General features: G+C 41.9%; 1 protein-coding gene across 1 annotated transcript in view; it reads right to left on the reverse strand.

Annotated features, from left to right (window-relative positions):
- Nucleotides 1-517: 517 nt before the first annotated feature.
- LOC111262310 (uncharacterized) overlaps nucleotides 518-13,824 on the reverse strand; it is a 41,738-nt gene continuing 28,431 nt past the window's right edge. Inside the window, exons 4-9 of the mRNA XM_086969026.1 lie at nucleotides 13,111-13,272; nucleotides 10,381-12,906; nucleotides 9,924-10,061; nucleotides 9,228-9,432; nucleotides 8,420-8,634; nucleotides 518-8,234 (exon numbers count right to left, since the gene is read on the reverse strand). Of these exons, the coding sequence (XP_086825152.1) occupies nucleotides 7,929-8,234; nucleotides 8,420-8,634; nucleotides 9,228-9,432; nucleotides 9,924-10,061; nucleotides 10,381-12,906; nucleotides 13,111-13,272 (3,552 nt within the window). The 3' untranslated portion in view covers nucleotides 518-7,928. The remainder of the gene's footprint in view (nucleotides 8,235-8,419; nucleotides 8,635-9,227; nucleotides 9,433-9,923; nucleotides 10,062-10,380; nucleotides 12,907-13,110; nucleotides 13,273-13,824) is intronic.

Consider the following 13,824-nt stretch of genomic DNA (forward strand, 5'->3'; position numbering starts at 1 on the left):
TGGTCTGAAATGTTGTTGCATTGTTGGGAACCATTTTTAAACTGATTTGAGTTTTCTTATCCCAGCTATCGGTGTTAATTACCAATCACTAACACAGCCCACAAGTGACAATCGAGTAATCCAGCTCCAGCTTTTTGTTGTTGAATCGGTCAGTGAGGATCCAAAGCGCCCCCTACTTCGCTTGCCGCCCACTTATCCTCGAGTTGTACCTAAATACATCTTTGTTTGCACCCTCTTGTCTTGAATTGATCGTCAAGTGCATCATCAAAGCGATTAGTGTTGAGCTCCGAGTGATTTTCTCATGCCTTGTATTTGTTCTTAAGTGATCGATTTAACGTTTGTGATAACTTTAACTTCCCCAAAGATCCATCTTGGCCTGAATCGCTAGTTATCATCTGCCACCATAAAGAAAGAGCAGAAAAGAAAAAAAGTGATCAATGGAAAGAAAGTATCCTCCGGTTTAAAATCTTACTAGACTACATAATTAACTTGAGCAAAAATAAAAAAGCAATTTACATTAACTTTGAAATAACTACCAGCAATTTTATTTTAATATAATGTATCATTATCTATTATAATAATAGTTATTATCATTATTATTATTGGTATTATTATAGAAAAATTATTTAAGTTGTTATCGTTCAGGCCTGCTGCGAATAGAAGCGGTATAGAAGGCCCACCTCCAAGATATTAATCTGCTAGAAGCCTAATTTGGATATATTGTTGACCTCTCAGTAGGTTTTAATAACATCATGTTTAATTAACGCTAAGAGCTCGTGTGAACGGGAGAATGCATTACTCATAAAGCATAGTCCTGTAATTTGTCTTCATAATGTTTACTTTTTATGTGTATTTTCGCCTATTTGTAATGGTGACATCAAAACGAAATGAGTTCAATAGTGATAGCAATGTAATTCGATTAGATAATAACCGCTAGCGCAGTCGTTTTAGATTAAATTGGATTGGATAGATATATTGGTGTCTTTCTTTTTCTCGTTCTAGCTCGTCCTTCATCCTCTCGAATTTATTTTTTTCTCGATCCTTTCGGAGTTTGTTTTTCTTTCTTTTCAATCGTCTAGTCGTCTAATAAGGGCTCAAATCTAAATGTTTCGTGTCCTATGTCCGGCACCGCTGTTAGGCATAGTTCCATCATACAGACGGCTGGCTGGCTGGCTGGCTGGCTGGCTCCCAGCACGAAACAAGCCGTGTGTCTACGCCAGCACTCGAACCTAGACCACCGTCATCATCATCACCACCGCCGCCCTAAGATTAGCAGGTAAATTCGTTACCCACTAAGCTATCCTAGGGACTAGAACTCGGCTCTATAATACTCAGCCAGCGGCGATTGTCTTCGCCGCCGCCGCCGCCGCCGCTGCTGACGTCTCACTTTCTCGCCTGTTCTTTATCTTCATCGTTTCCCTCGTGTCCATCTTGCTCCCTTCCCGGTGCAGCTTTCGTTCATTTACCCGTCTGTCGCTGTTTGTATCGTCTTTTCATAGGTTTTTGTCGTCGACACACACGCATAACAGCTGCATTAATTAGTTTTGTCATTTCCGCTTCGCTGTTTTAGTTTTTTTGCGTTCTTTGCTGCTCGTCTGTTGTTAGACGGGGCCCGCGTGTCCTAATATTGCTACACCATCAGCGCCCCACTCACACAGTGGCATAGCCCACCAAGATGCTACATACACCCCTTCGAAATTCTCTAAACACGGCACTGCGAGTGCCTCGTAGTTTATATAATGTAATGCTTTTCTTCGCCATTTTTAATCATCCTCTCTGATATCATTATAGTTATATGCTGATTTCTGACTGATGATCGCCTCGGTTTAATTTGACGTTTTATACTGCGCGTGATAATAGAAATTATTATTGTCATAATAAATTACTCGTTGACATAAATTCGTTCATTAGTAAATAAATTATCTATGCCATTATTACTTCAATGTTACTTTTATTATTACTAGAACTATTATTATTACTAGTATTACCAACTTCCAGTGTCTTCAAAGTAAATATCAAATGTTTTGTATTCTAAGTATTTTTTTTTATTATTATTATTATTTGTAACACTTCTGAGTGTAAATAAACTCGATATATGAAGCTTTATTGAATCATTGCAACACTTTCTCTTGCGTTTTCTGTTGCCAACAGAAATTGCTGACGGCAACATTTGCTGGTTTGATGGGACTCCAAACGCAACAAAACGACTCATAAATATCCTCTTTCATCAATATTGTTTATAAGTTGTTATATATATATTACGGAGTATATAGATATATACATATATTTTTTATAATAGCTAGTACGGAGCATCATCGTATTATTCCCCCCCCCCCCCCATAAGTAAATAAGACAAACAATAGTAACTTCTTGTCAGTCAATTATCTAGTAGCATTATATAAGCGACAATGATTTTTGTCGCCGTTACATTTTTTTTTTTCTAGAGTTGGCAAGAGCTGTTGTTGGGCGTTGCCGCAGGTTGCAAAAACCCCTCGTTTGACTATGGATGAAACTTATTGTCTTATTTACGATTTTTTTCTTGTCCTCGTTGAAAACTGGTCCTCCCTTCCGCAGAGCCATTGCAGTCACTCTAATTGTTTGACGACAAACGCGGCAATGGCACCATAGCATTTTTACTTATTGAATATGCTTCACTGAACGGACGGCGCTAGGCGATGGTGGACACACTTTCTGGTAACGACACAATCATTTAAGGCTACGAGCAACTCACATAGCTTCAAATTTTGACACATCTATAACCGTTTTATACAGTACGGACCCATCAGACACGGAGTTTGCACCCCACCTGTATATATATATTTACGGAGCTTATCCGCATGTAAGGGTTTGCAACTAATAGTAGCATGGCTATATTTTGAACGGAACTCATGTCCGACTATTCGGCTGGTGCCGACGTTCAGATCCTGCTCTATTAGTAGGCCTTCACCATTGCTATTAGCGGGTTCCTCTGACGGGCTATTTTCACTAAGACTGTAGATAAGGTGTATCTCATTCTGTTTGTGATATCAGCTAGAACTGCTTATTGAATATCCCCTCCAGCTGAAAGGAATGTATTTTTTTATTCTGCATATATTTGCAAATTCGCGATTGTAGACTACCCACTTGTTCTATGAATTTCGCGATTTTCTACTAAAATTCAATAGGGAAAAGTCTGATATTTTCGGGAAGGGTTTCCGTGCTCCAGTTGATCAATGAGCATGGCCATGTGTGACAATGCTAGTCAACTGAATCCAGAGTTATCGGTTCATGTCGATAACGACTATCTGCTAGCGACCACCTTGCAGCTATCAGTTGTTCTAGTATCTTCGTTATCATCGGTTTTTTTTCTGCTCTCTGAAGCTTAGGTTCTTATAAGCAGCGGTTTGGTTGATGGTCTTGCGGATCGTCTGTACCCCCACTGGCACTAGCTACAGCCATTCCTATTTCTCGCTTGATGTACACAGGGTACACACAAACAGTCAGAAGCTTGTTGGGATCATTAATCTTGTTTGCGTGTCGCTTCTCTAGTGACATAGTTTCACTGCTAGTGATACATGTACATGTATCCATAAGAGATATGATAAATGTTCCTTTCTGTATAGATATATCTATCCAGTTTTAACGCCATCCGATACGATATGATACTCCGCTCTTTAGATGGGTGACGCTTAATGGCGCGGTTTTTTTCCGTTTGTTTTTTTCCTTTTGTCATTCGGTTCTTGTTGCTGTTCATATGCTTTTGCTGTCCAACTTCCGTTGCTTGATTCAATTAGCTTAATGTCGCTTAACGCCCAACACAACCGGTAACTGTTTCCGATACAAAAAACCAAGTCGTTTTAACTTATCTATTGTAGCTTCGCTAACAATGTTCCGCTGAAACAGCTCGAGAGTAACTTAGCCAAGCTATACTTATTAGCCATGCTGAAATTTGTCGGGAAAGTACTGTGTTCTATAAGGAAAATATACTTTACAACTAACAAGAAGGACCGAAACCTTTGAACATCTCTCTAAATTTATCAAATTTAATGGTACCTATTCGAAACAACGCCTAGTTAACAAGTTGTCAACTGAATCGGCGGAGGAGAGGGCTCATCTCAGCATAAGGCTTTGTCTCTGTGTTACTGAGAGTAGAATATGCCAGTTGCATTCGCTGACATACGATTGACCGAGGCTGGACGATTCCACCCCGCTATACCTTGGTACGATGCCCCATTGTTTTGCACAACGTTCTCTCTTCTGTTACTTCTGCTGGTGCCGTCGTTGTATCCGTGCGATGCTGTACTCCCTCACTGTTACCGGTATTTCTATTTTCATAACAGTAATAACGATTATTATTAACATCTTAATAGTAATCATTTGTAAGGAAAATAGGAGACTGGCGGGCGGGCGGGCGGGCTTTCTGTTAGCTAGCGGCCCCGGAGGTGGCGGTCCGCCTTTTAATATCTAAATAAATATAGGTGGCCTCAGCTTGACCCTAGACTACGGTGATGCATGGTGAGAAGACGACAGACATCGGCCGGGGAAGGAACAGGCCAACCGTACCTCTTGCCATGTATGCTGGCATTTAGGAAACTTCCAATCTAAATTAACACGAATTTGTTTTATAGTATAACTATCATAGCTGTGCTATTAAATGACGACCTCAAGCATTTCAGGTTCAAGAGAGATTCTGCCTTGGCTTTTCCATCGCTGACCCCGGCCTCGAACATCCTGTTTGCTACAATTGTTTCGTCCACCACCTCTGCCGATATCATGCTACATAGTCGATATTTTGATTAGATTATCATTGTTATGTTCTCTTATCACCATCGTCAACATTGAGTATAGTCATCGTTTTGTCTGTGACAGATAAGCAGTAATAGTTAGCGATGTTATGCGGTGCTTTCTAAACGAAACGAATGCACCTCGATACTTTTTTGTTTTTTGCCCATCGAGCACGCCGGAACGTTTGCCACTCTGTCGAAATTCGTCAGTAGACTATTCCGGTCTGCTGCCCCCTCTCCTTAAATAACAACAAAAGTACGGGTGTATGGATGTGTATATATTTATAATGTTGAGGCCCATCTCTCGTTACGTTCCTACTAGCGAGGTTACCACTGAATCAGCTCATCGCTTACACAGTTCGTAATATCGCAGAGCGTCTCTGCACGCATGCATATACCTTCCACTCTATAATCGAGATAGACACACTGGTCGTAGTACAATGAACACTCTTCATATGGTTCGACAAGGATCTCTGTTAACATCACTATTTTCACTCTTTGCAATACTTAATAATCACATTTAATAAGACGTTAGATAAATAAAAGCCTAATCTTCGTGCATCATCATTATAATAATAATTCATTATATAATAAATAGCCGTTAGTAAATTTCATTCTCATCAGAATGTCCAGTATAGTCATGACAAACGTAAATGACGGACTTCTTCACGCGACAGTTACCACTTCACACGGCATGAAACACTTCAGCACCGCGCTGCAATAATAGATAATTAATTTTTTTTCTTTCATAATAATAATAATAATAATAATAAGCATCCTTCTTTATCACCATCGGTGGCATGTTTCTATTTGTTATGGTGAAATATTGAAGTTTGGTTGTACATTTTCTACTTCTGAGTTCACCTAAGTTGCGCTCGTTTTTTTGGATCATCTGCCATACTGCAAGTTATATTATTTCTTGAAGTGACAATAACCAAATCTTCATCTCTGGTCTATTATACATACGGCAATACAGTGCAGACGGATCAGATTATTTCTTTTTGAAGTACGCATCTTCACTACTTCTAATAGCTTGTATGTTATTTGTTAAAGGATGTTTTCCTCTCCATTGCTGATAATTCAGACAGCTGTTTTTCTCTCTATTATTAGGTTCTCATTATAACGTTTTCCAAATACTACTGTTTATCCAAAATTCTTGCTTGACGTTACTATCGCCCCAGCAACCCGCTTTCGATAGAATGCATATATATATATATATATATATATATATATAGTTTAAGTAAACACGCCAGATGCTCAGAATAAGCGTGTCAGTCAGTCAGTCAGTCAAGCTAATTACCGATCATGGATCGTCCTTTTGCGTATATGTGCTCTGATTATAACAAACAGAACAAATAAAACCGACCCTCGGTCGGACTGATAGTACCTTCACGGCTCTGAAACTCTGCGTTTTGACTTAGTCGGTATCCCACACGAGTAAAATCGCTTGATCATTAAGTACTACGTAGCAACTACTAATGAATAGCAAAGATTATTATGGCGTTTAAAACGCGACGTAAGAGGTAAGACAATAACGCCGGCGACCTATTTTTAAAACGATCAGCTCTTTAGTAAAGCAAAACGCATACGACAGTTTGAGATCGTTCACAGTAATAAATCATGATTCTGGACGACGAAGGTAACGTCTCACTGCAATCTGTTTTTTCTTTGCTCATAACTCGTACTTAGCCTACGAGGTTATCTACTGATGTAACGTCAAGCGAAGCAGCAGCATTGGTAATATGTAGAAGGACGATTGCTGATCAGTAACTTCTGCTGCTACTTCTGTTGATACGACCAATGTGAGCGACGCAAACCAGCGTTGATACTTCATCGTCTCGACAATTGACAGGGACAAGGTTCGATATGAGCGTCGTAGAAAAGTGGATGTAGTCAGTAATATATATATCTCTGGCGAGACACCCAATCGTATGGGTGTCGTTGACTAACGATGCATGTATGTGGTTGGTCGCTGAAGGTTTAGGTCTTCGTGGGCATGCAGTACAAATGATTACAGATGGATAGGATAAATAAAGCTAATAATAATAACTCTTGACTGGTTGGGCCTGTGCTGCCCTCTTCACCCTCGCGCGCGCGGGTCTCACGGTTAGAAATAGGCTAGGGAGTTGTGACTTTCCTTATTCATTTGTTACCCATCCGTTCGTTCTTTAGTTAGGTTATCTAGACGTATCTATTCATAGAAATAATAATAATAATACAATGCTAAGGGCGTGGATGTAAAGTATCTGCGTTCAATTGCGACTGTTCGCTATTGTACATGTCTAAAACTATTTTTTTTGCCATTCATATTTAATGTCATAAGTACATTTGCTAGTTACGTGACCTCTATTTTGTAATAATAGCGCGTATGTGGGCCTTGCCGTTCCCTTGCTCCCTATCAATCAGCCTCATCATAATCCCGAATAACGGTGACCATAGTAGCACTTGCTATGACTAGGGTGAGCGTTCATTTGATATTTGCGAACGGGCTACAGAAACCTAACGACAAACAAATTCGAAGCAATTCTGGTCACCCGATCGGAATGAAGACTACTATGCGAGTCGCTTGTCATCTTTGAATATCAGTCAGTCAGTTAGTGCTCACTGAGACAAAGCCCCTGGTCGGCACCAGGCCGCTACGAGGGGAGTTCGGCATGACGTCTAAAGTTGCAACTAAACTACACGGGGCTCGGGAGAACAGGTCGGAAGCGGCATGATAGAAGCTTCAGTATCTTCAAAAGTTCTTCTACCGAAAAAGAGTGGAACAGAGAGGAGATGTCCAAGCGGACGGAACGTGTAAGTTGATACCAGCTTTAATCTGCTAAACAGATCAGTTTTCCGCTGCATATTTCCTGCGGTCACTGAAACAGCTGTATCAATGTGGATGACGACGACTAGGACCGGGATCGATAACGGGAACCGAAAACGCCGGTCGACGCCACTGGTACTCGTTCGCGGTAGCCGAGTTGGCCACCGCCGTCGTCGCTCCTGCTGCTGGTTTGTTGTTCTTAGCATCCTTTCTCACCTTTCCTGCCCGTTATTATTATTATTATAACTCGTTTTTTTTTTTAATTTCCGTTGTTCGTGTATGTATCTATACTTTTGCTGCTGCTGCTGCTGCTGCTGCTTGTGCTGCTGTGCTGTGTCATCACTGGATGTCATCGCTTAGCTAAAGTAGTTAGTCCAGGGGGGACGGACGACCTGCTTGCAGGGGGACTTGGTTCGTTTCACGGCCGTGGTTGTTGTTGATGATGTTGTTGTTGTGGCGGTGACAACGCCTTTACCGGCGAGATCAGAGTTGCACGAAGTTGACTTCGGGATGCTACCGCCGTTTACATCTGGGTTCTCTTTGTTCGCCGCTGCCTTGTTACTCTTAGTTACCTTGGACTTCTTGACAGCATCCAAGTCTGCACTGGGTGACTTTTTCATTTTTGTCTTTGTCGGAACTGAGGACACGACTTCCGATGTGGTCTGAAAGGTATCGAATATAAAGGCAATCGTGATAGATGCAATTGTAAGGCATCTGCGAGCTGAATGTAAAAATACTTTGGAACTTATTACATAAACCATTTCATTACTTGGGTTGTTGTTGTTGTTGTTATTATTACTAGTATTTTTTTATATTAGGTTGTATCGAAACCATCTGGAATGCCCACCTGCTGCATAAATCGTCTGTAGGCAGATGGTGCGGCGCTTTTTGCTCGTTTGGAGGGGATGGCTTTTTTTTTGCTAGCGCCTATTTCTGGGGCCTCTTTAGAACGCTTTTTTTTAGTAGGAGACTGAGGCCGATTCGTGGGAGTGTTCAGCTCGCTCTTGCTTTCTCCAGTCGTCCGGGAAGAATCCAATTTAAGGACGAGCTCCCGTCGGATGGCTGCAAGACGTTTTATATAATAGTCCACCAAATCTTATTCTCAACATTCTCTACTTATTGAACGCAGAATATATACTAACCCTTTGACCTGCAATATATATTTAGTATATAGCCTAAGTTGACCTCTCTATATTCAGGCACCGTCAGGCATTCCATCAGACAGACGGCTGGCTCTACAAAGCAGAGCATGCCTATGCTCGGATTCAAATCCAGACACCACGTGTCCTTAAGATTAGCAGCCAAATATGTTATTCACAGGACAAGCTTAAGTTGACCCGCTAGGTTTCAACTGTAATACTGCGCTCTCAATGCAGCACTAGGCCTTTGGTTAACCTAGAGTTATCATAACTGACAAAAAATATGGTTACTCTAAGCCTATGATCTCTGCGCGGCCATATTCTACAGCGGACTATAAAAAAGCCACACACATTCGTGCATATATCCGATAGTTTCTATTTTGGGGTCCTTTTGGTTCTATATACGACCCGCTCGTGATTATGCTTAGTATGTGAGAGTAACGTTTGTAAGATTTGTCATCGCTGTACCAAAGTTAACCCAAAAATTAAAACAATACAAAAAAGTGTAAAACTTACAGGTAGTTTTTGTTTCTTTGAGGTGCGTATCAACTCTAGGCTTGACACTGCTAAAAGGCGAGGCTGATTTCTTAACAGTGGCGGATTTTTCTGAAGTACTCATGTCCTTAGTGGCCTTTTCAACTTCACTGTCCTTTTTCTCGGTCGAGGCAGAAGCCGCCCGTTTTTTAATCGTCTTTTTAGGGGAGGTCGGTTTAGTCGAAGTCTGGAATTGTGCATACAGAACTCAGATCATTAGTGTTTCTATCGTCGTTCGGGGTTAAGTGACGGATGCGAAAATTCTGTTTTCTTATGAAAAAAATTTACGAGAAAATTCTATGGATTTGCATTGCTGGAGTTTCATCGTTGAAATTGCTACATTTTCTGGTTTCCCACTGAAATATATTGCAGTTAATCATAAACCAACTTTGTGTATGAAAGAGTTTTTCGTTGGAAATCATCTAGAGAATTCGCGGCAAGGCGTCATTAGAAATGCAAGTCAGATGTAGAATCTAAGTCAAAAAAGTAGTGTCTAAATATACTACGCCAAAATCAAAGCAGATTTTCTTATTTTAGTTCAAGTTTGTCCTGCATTTGATATGCGGTCACCTTAAGCGTAAACAAATGCCCTTGTTGAATAGCTTTCCGTAATTAGCTGCGTATTACTTCCAAGCTCCTTGAAGCCCAAATTTAACCCAATTTCGCATTCATACGAACCTTTATGATTCTGGTATCGTCGATAGGCTTCTTGACTGGACTCTTCTTCGGTGACGCGGGCCTCTTGTTATCCACCGACTTCTTGGCTGCCACTGTTGAGACCACCTTAGTATCCTCTGTCTTTGCAACTTTTTTCACCTGTGCCCACCGTCGAAACGAAACAGCGTTAGATGGCCTCATACAAAGCTAACACTACCTCATTAACGTAGTAGCTGGATTGTGCTAAAACGGGCATAGTTTAGAACAGTATTAATCAGCCTGCTTTACTCAAACGCGATATATTGTGATGTTAGTATAATTATATGCCTTTTCGAAAATAGCACAAACGGCTCATTTTAGAGGTATACAACGACAGAAAATCGCAAGGTAAATGAGCTGTGAAGGTTGTGTGCTTAAAAAGTTAAGTCAAATTATATTTTCGCCTCTTCTGCTCCCGAACTATTCGAACTCGCGTTACCTTCTTTTCTGGCGAACGGGGCCTCCTCTTGGGTTTGGGGCTCTTCGCCATCGTTTTAATAACGGCGTCGTCTTTTTTATCACTTTTTTCTTCTGACTTGTCATGTTCTGCGTCTTTTTTCTCTGATTCATCTTCTCGTTCAGCTGCGACTTCCATTGTATTATCTGCACTAATTAGCTCTTCAATCAACTCCTCCTTTCTATCTTCCTCCACAGCAGCCTGGGCAATTTCATCTTTGCTGGCGTCTACGGGCTCTTCGATCTCTTCGTCTTCTGTTGTTTTCTCAAGGGGAGCATTTTCACAAGTTTCATCAGTCGTAGCCCCTTCAATTTGGTCTTCTGCCGTCACGTTCTCGTAGACTTGTTCCGCAACTGCATCGTTCTTCGAGATCTCTTCAGCGGCCTCTCTGTCGGCTTTTTCAATTGTGGGATTTTCGTCAGTTTCAATTTCTTCTTTCAATGCTATTTCCTCAATGGCAATTTCTTCAGAAATTTCCTTACCAGCTGTTTTTTCAGAGGCTTCCTCTGTCACTTTCACCGCATCATTCGCACTAACAAGCTCTTCGATTGACTGCTCCTTTTCGTCCTCTACTGCGGGAGTCTGAAAAGCCGCACCTTTGGCGGCATCTACAAACTCTTCGATCGGTTCATCCTCTGCCGTTTTCTCAAGAGCAACGTCTTCACAAACTTCATCAACCGTAGCGTCTTCAACGTGGTCCTCTGTTGTAATACTTTTAGGAGTTTTTTCCGCAGTTGTGTCGTCCTTCAAGATCCCTTCACCAGCCTCTCTGTCGGTTTTATCAACTACAAGCTTTTGCTCGACTTCAATTTCCTCTTTAGCTGCCTTCTCCTCAGTGGCAGTCTCCTCAGAAGCTGACTTTCCGGCGGCGGCTACCTCTTCTATTTTTCCAGCTTTATCTTCACCACTTAGATTCTTAGTTAGTTCCTCCTTCTCGTCTTCCACTATAGAAGCATCTGAAGGCTTCTGTATCTGTTCATCTTCCGCCTCTTTTTTGAGAGAAGCTTTTTTATAGACCTTGTCGGTTGTAGATTCTTCAACATGGTGTTCTGGAGTAACATTTTTGGAAGTCTCTTTAGCAGCTGTATCGTCCTTCAAAGTCTCTTCGGCGGCCTCTCTGTCGGCTTTTTCGATTGTGGATTCTTCCTCAATTTCTTCTTTGTCTACTTTTGCCCCGTTGATAATCTCCTCAGAAGCCTCTTCAGAAGCTGCTTTTCTAGCGGCTACCTCTGCCACCTCCACCGCATCATTTGCACGAACTGTCTTTTCAACTAACTCCTCTTTCTCGCCTTCTCCTGCAGCACTCCCGGCAGTCTCATCTTTAACATCTGGAGACTCGTTTGTCTGTGCATCTTCTCCCGCTTTCTCAAGGGGGGCTTTTCCATGGGCTTCGTTAGTCGTGGCCTCCTGAACTTGGTCTCCCGCCATAACATTCTGATAAGCTTCTTCCGCGGTTGCATCGTCTTTTGAAGTCTCTTTAGTTGCCTTTTCTACTTCTGCAGCGGCGACAGACTTTTCAGCGAGAGTCTCTTCAGTCTCAGCTTCCTCAGTGGCGATCTGCTGAATAGCAGCAGCCTTATCCCCGGTGGTAATCTTTTCATCTTTCTCTGGCAAATTTTCGTCAACAGACACTTTCATAGCTTCATGTGTCCCACTATCAACAGCTTCTGCAGTACCAATGCTTTGAACGTCTTGGCACGCAGTTTCACTCGAATCAGTAATTTTATTCTCCTGAGTGGTTTCTTCGGCCGGAGATTTTTCAGCAAGATGACTCGTTGCGGCTTCTTTGGAATCAGCGTCGTCAGTTTCCGGAGTTTGGCTGGATTCTACTATAGAGCTCTTGTTAGGCTGCTCTTCGCTCGTGTGTGCTTGTTCTCGTCCTTGCTTTACAGTTATATCGTCTTCGGCCGGCATTGCGGCGGTAGTTTCTTCCACGGACAATTTTTCATTAGTGTCTACAGCCGACGTTTCTGAAGTTGCACTTCCCTTGGAATCTTCTACAGCCTTGTCATCTGGTAAACCTCTTGTCTCCTCAGGCGCATTCAATCTTAAGCGATCAACATCATCAGCATTATCTGTCGTTTCACCTTTGGCATAAAGTGGTGACCCATCACTGATGACAGGCTTTTGATCTTTAGCAGTAGAGGATTGCGACTCTACTGCATGATGCTCTTCCAGTTTGGCACCGGTTTTTGACTCCTCATCGACACTGAATTTTTCACCGTCGGCGGTAGCTTCGGCTGCCGCTATCTCTTGTGTGTGAGCTTGCTGTAATTGAGCCTCGTCCGTCTTTTCGGTTTCCCCTTTTTGAGTAGATTTTTGACCTCCCTCAGAAAGCTTAGATTCAGTCGTCTTCTTTTCATCGTTGTTTTCTTCCTGTTTCTTTTTATCGTGATGCGTTTCCTGAACAACTGGCTCCCTGCAACCGGATTCAAGTTCGGCTTCCGGCTCGGGTGCCGTGGACTCTGTCTGGGATTCCTCCTCTTTGTCGGCTATGGCATCAGTTCTCTGTAAGTGCCAAGGAGGAAATTTAGTGCGTGCCCCACCCCCAGGCAGCCACCCATGTGCTTACAGTGCAGGAAAAAAACACGAAACATATATAAGAACTGAACAAAATAGAGAAGAAAAAAAGGAACACGAAAAGCGATGCCGCTAGCGCAGAGATGCGGCAAAAGGTACAGATTTATCTGCGATAGAAGAGCAACTACTTACCTGGTCGGCTGGCAAATAACTCGGCTGGTAGATAGATGTGGTCATGGATTGACTGGGAGAAGTTTGAAGAGGTCTAGTAAGGGATGAGAATTCAGTCGACCGTTTGGGCAGGGTACCTTCCTCAGCTGCACCCGTACCCGAACTGTTTGTACTAAGTTCAGTCTGAAAATATATATGGAAATAACATTACCACTTACGAAAACTTATAATCCTTTAAAACTGACTTTCACTTGAACTTGATTATTTTACGATACCGTGATCGAGTGACATGTGACGCGTCCTGTTCAAGTGTTAAAAGGATATGCAACGGAAGCAAGATGATTCAAAACAGGTCCAACTAGTCCAATTGGTTATGAGACAACAGTTCAGTATTCCGCCTAATGGTGATACAGTTTACGACTGTCGTGTGTGCGTTCTCAGATATCTGAATTTCAAGTTCGGCAAAATAATCCAGTGACACTCCGGCGACCAGAAAGTGAAAGGTACGATAACTAAACCTACTAGATACCGACACCACGTATTGTACCTGATTGTAACTCGTAGACAAACAGCCAGTATGCAGAATTCACTATGTGTAAAATGTAAATGTTGCTATTTAGACTTGGTTTATTCTATTGGTACACCTAATTTAATTCTTTCTTGTGCTCGGCTGACAACCCTTTCCAATAATTAGTATAATAAAAGGTAAGTTATATCAATTGCGGATGCGGAGGT

This window comes from Varroa jacobsoni, unplaced genomic scaffold (genome assembly GCF_002532875.2).
Source record: "Varroa jacobsoni isolate VJ856 unplaced genomic scaffold, vjacob_1.0 scaffold_644, whole genome shotgun sequence".
Classification (NCBI taxonomy): domain Eukaryota; kingdom Metazoa; phylum Arthropoda; class Arachnida; order Mesostigmata; family Varroidae; genus Varroa; species Varroa jacobsoni.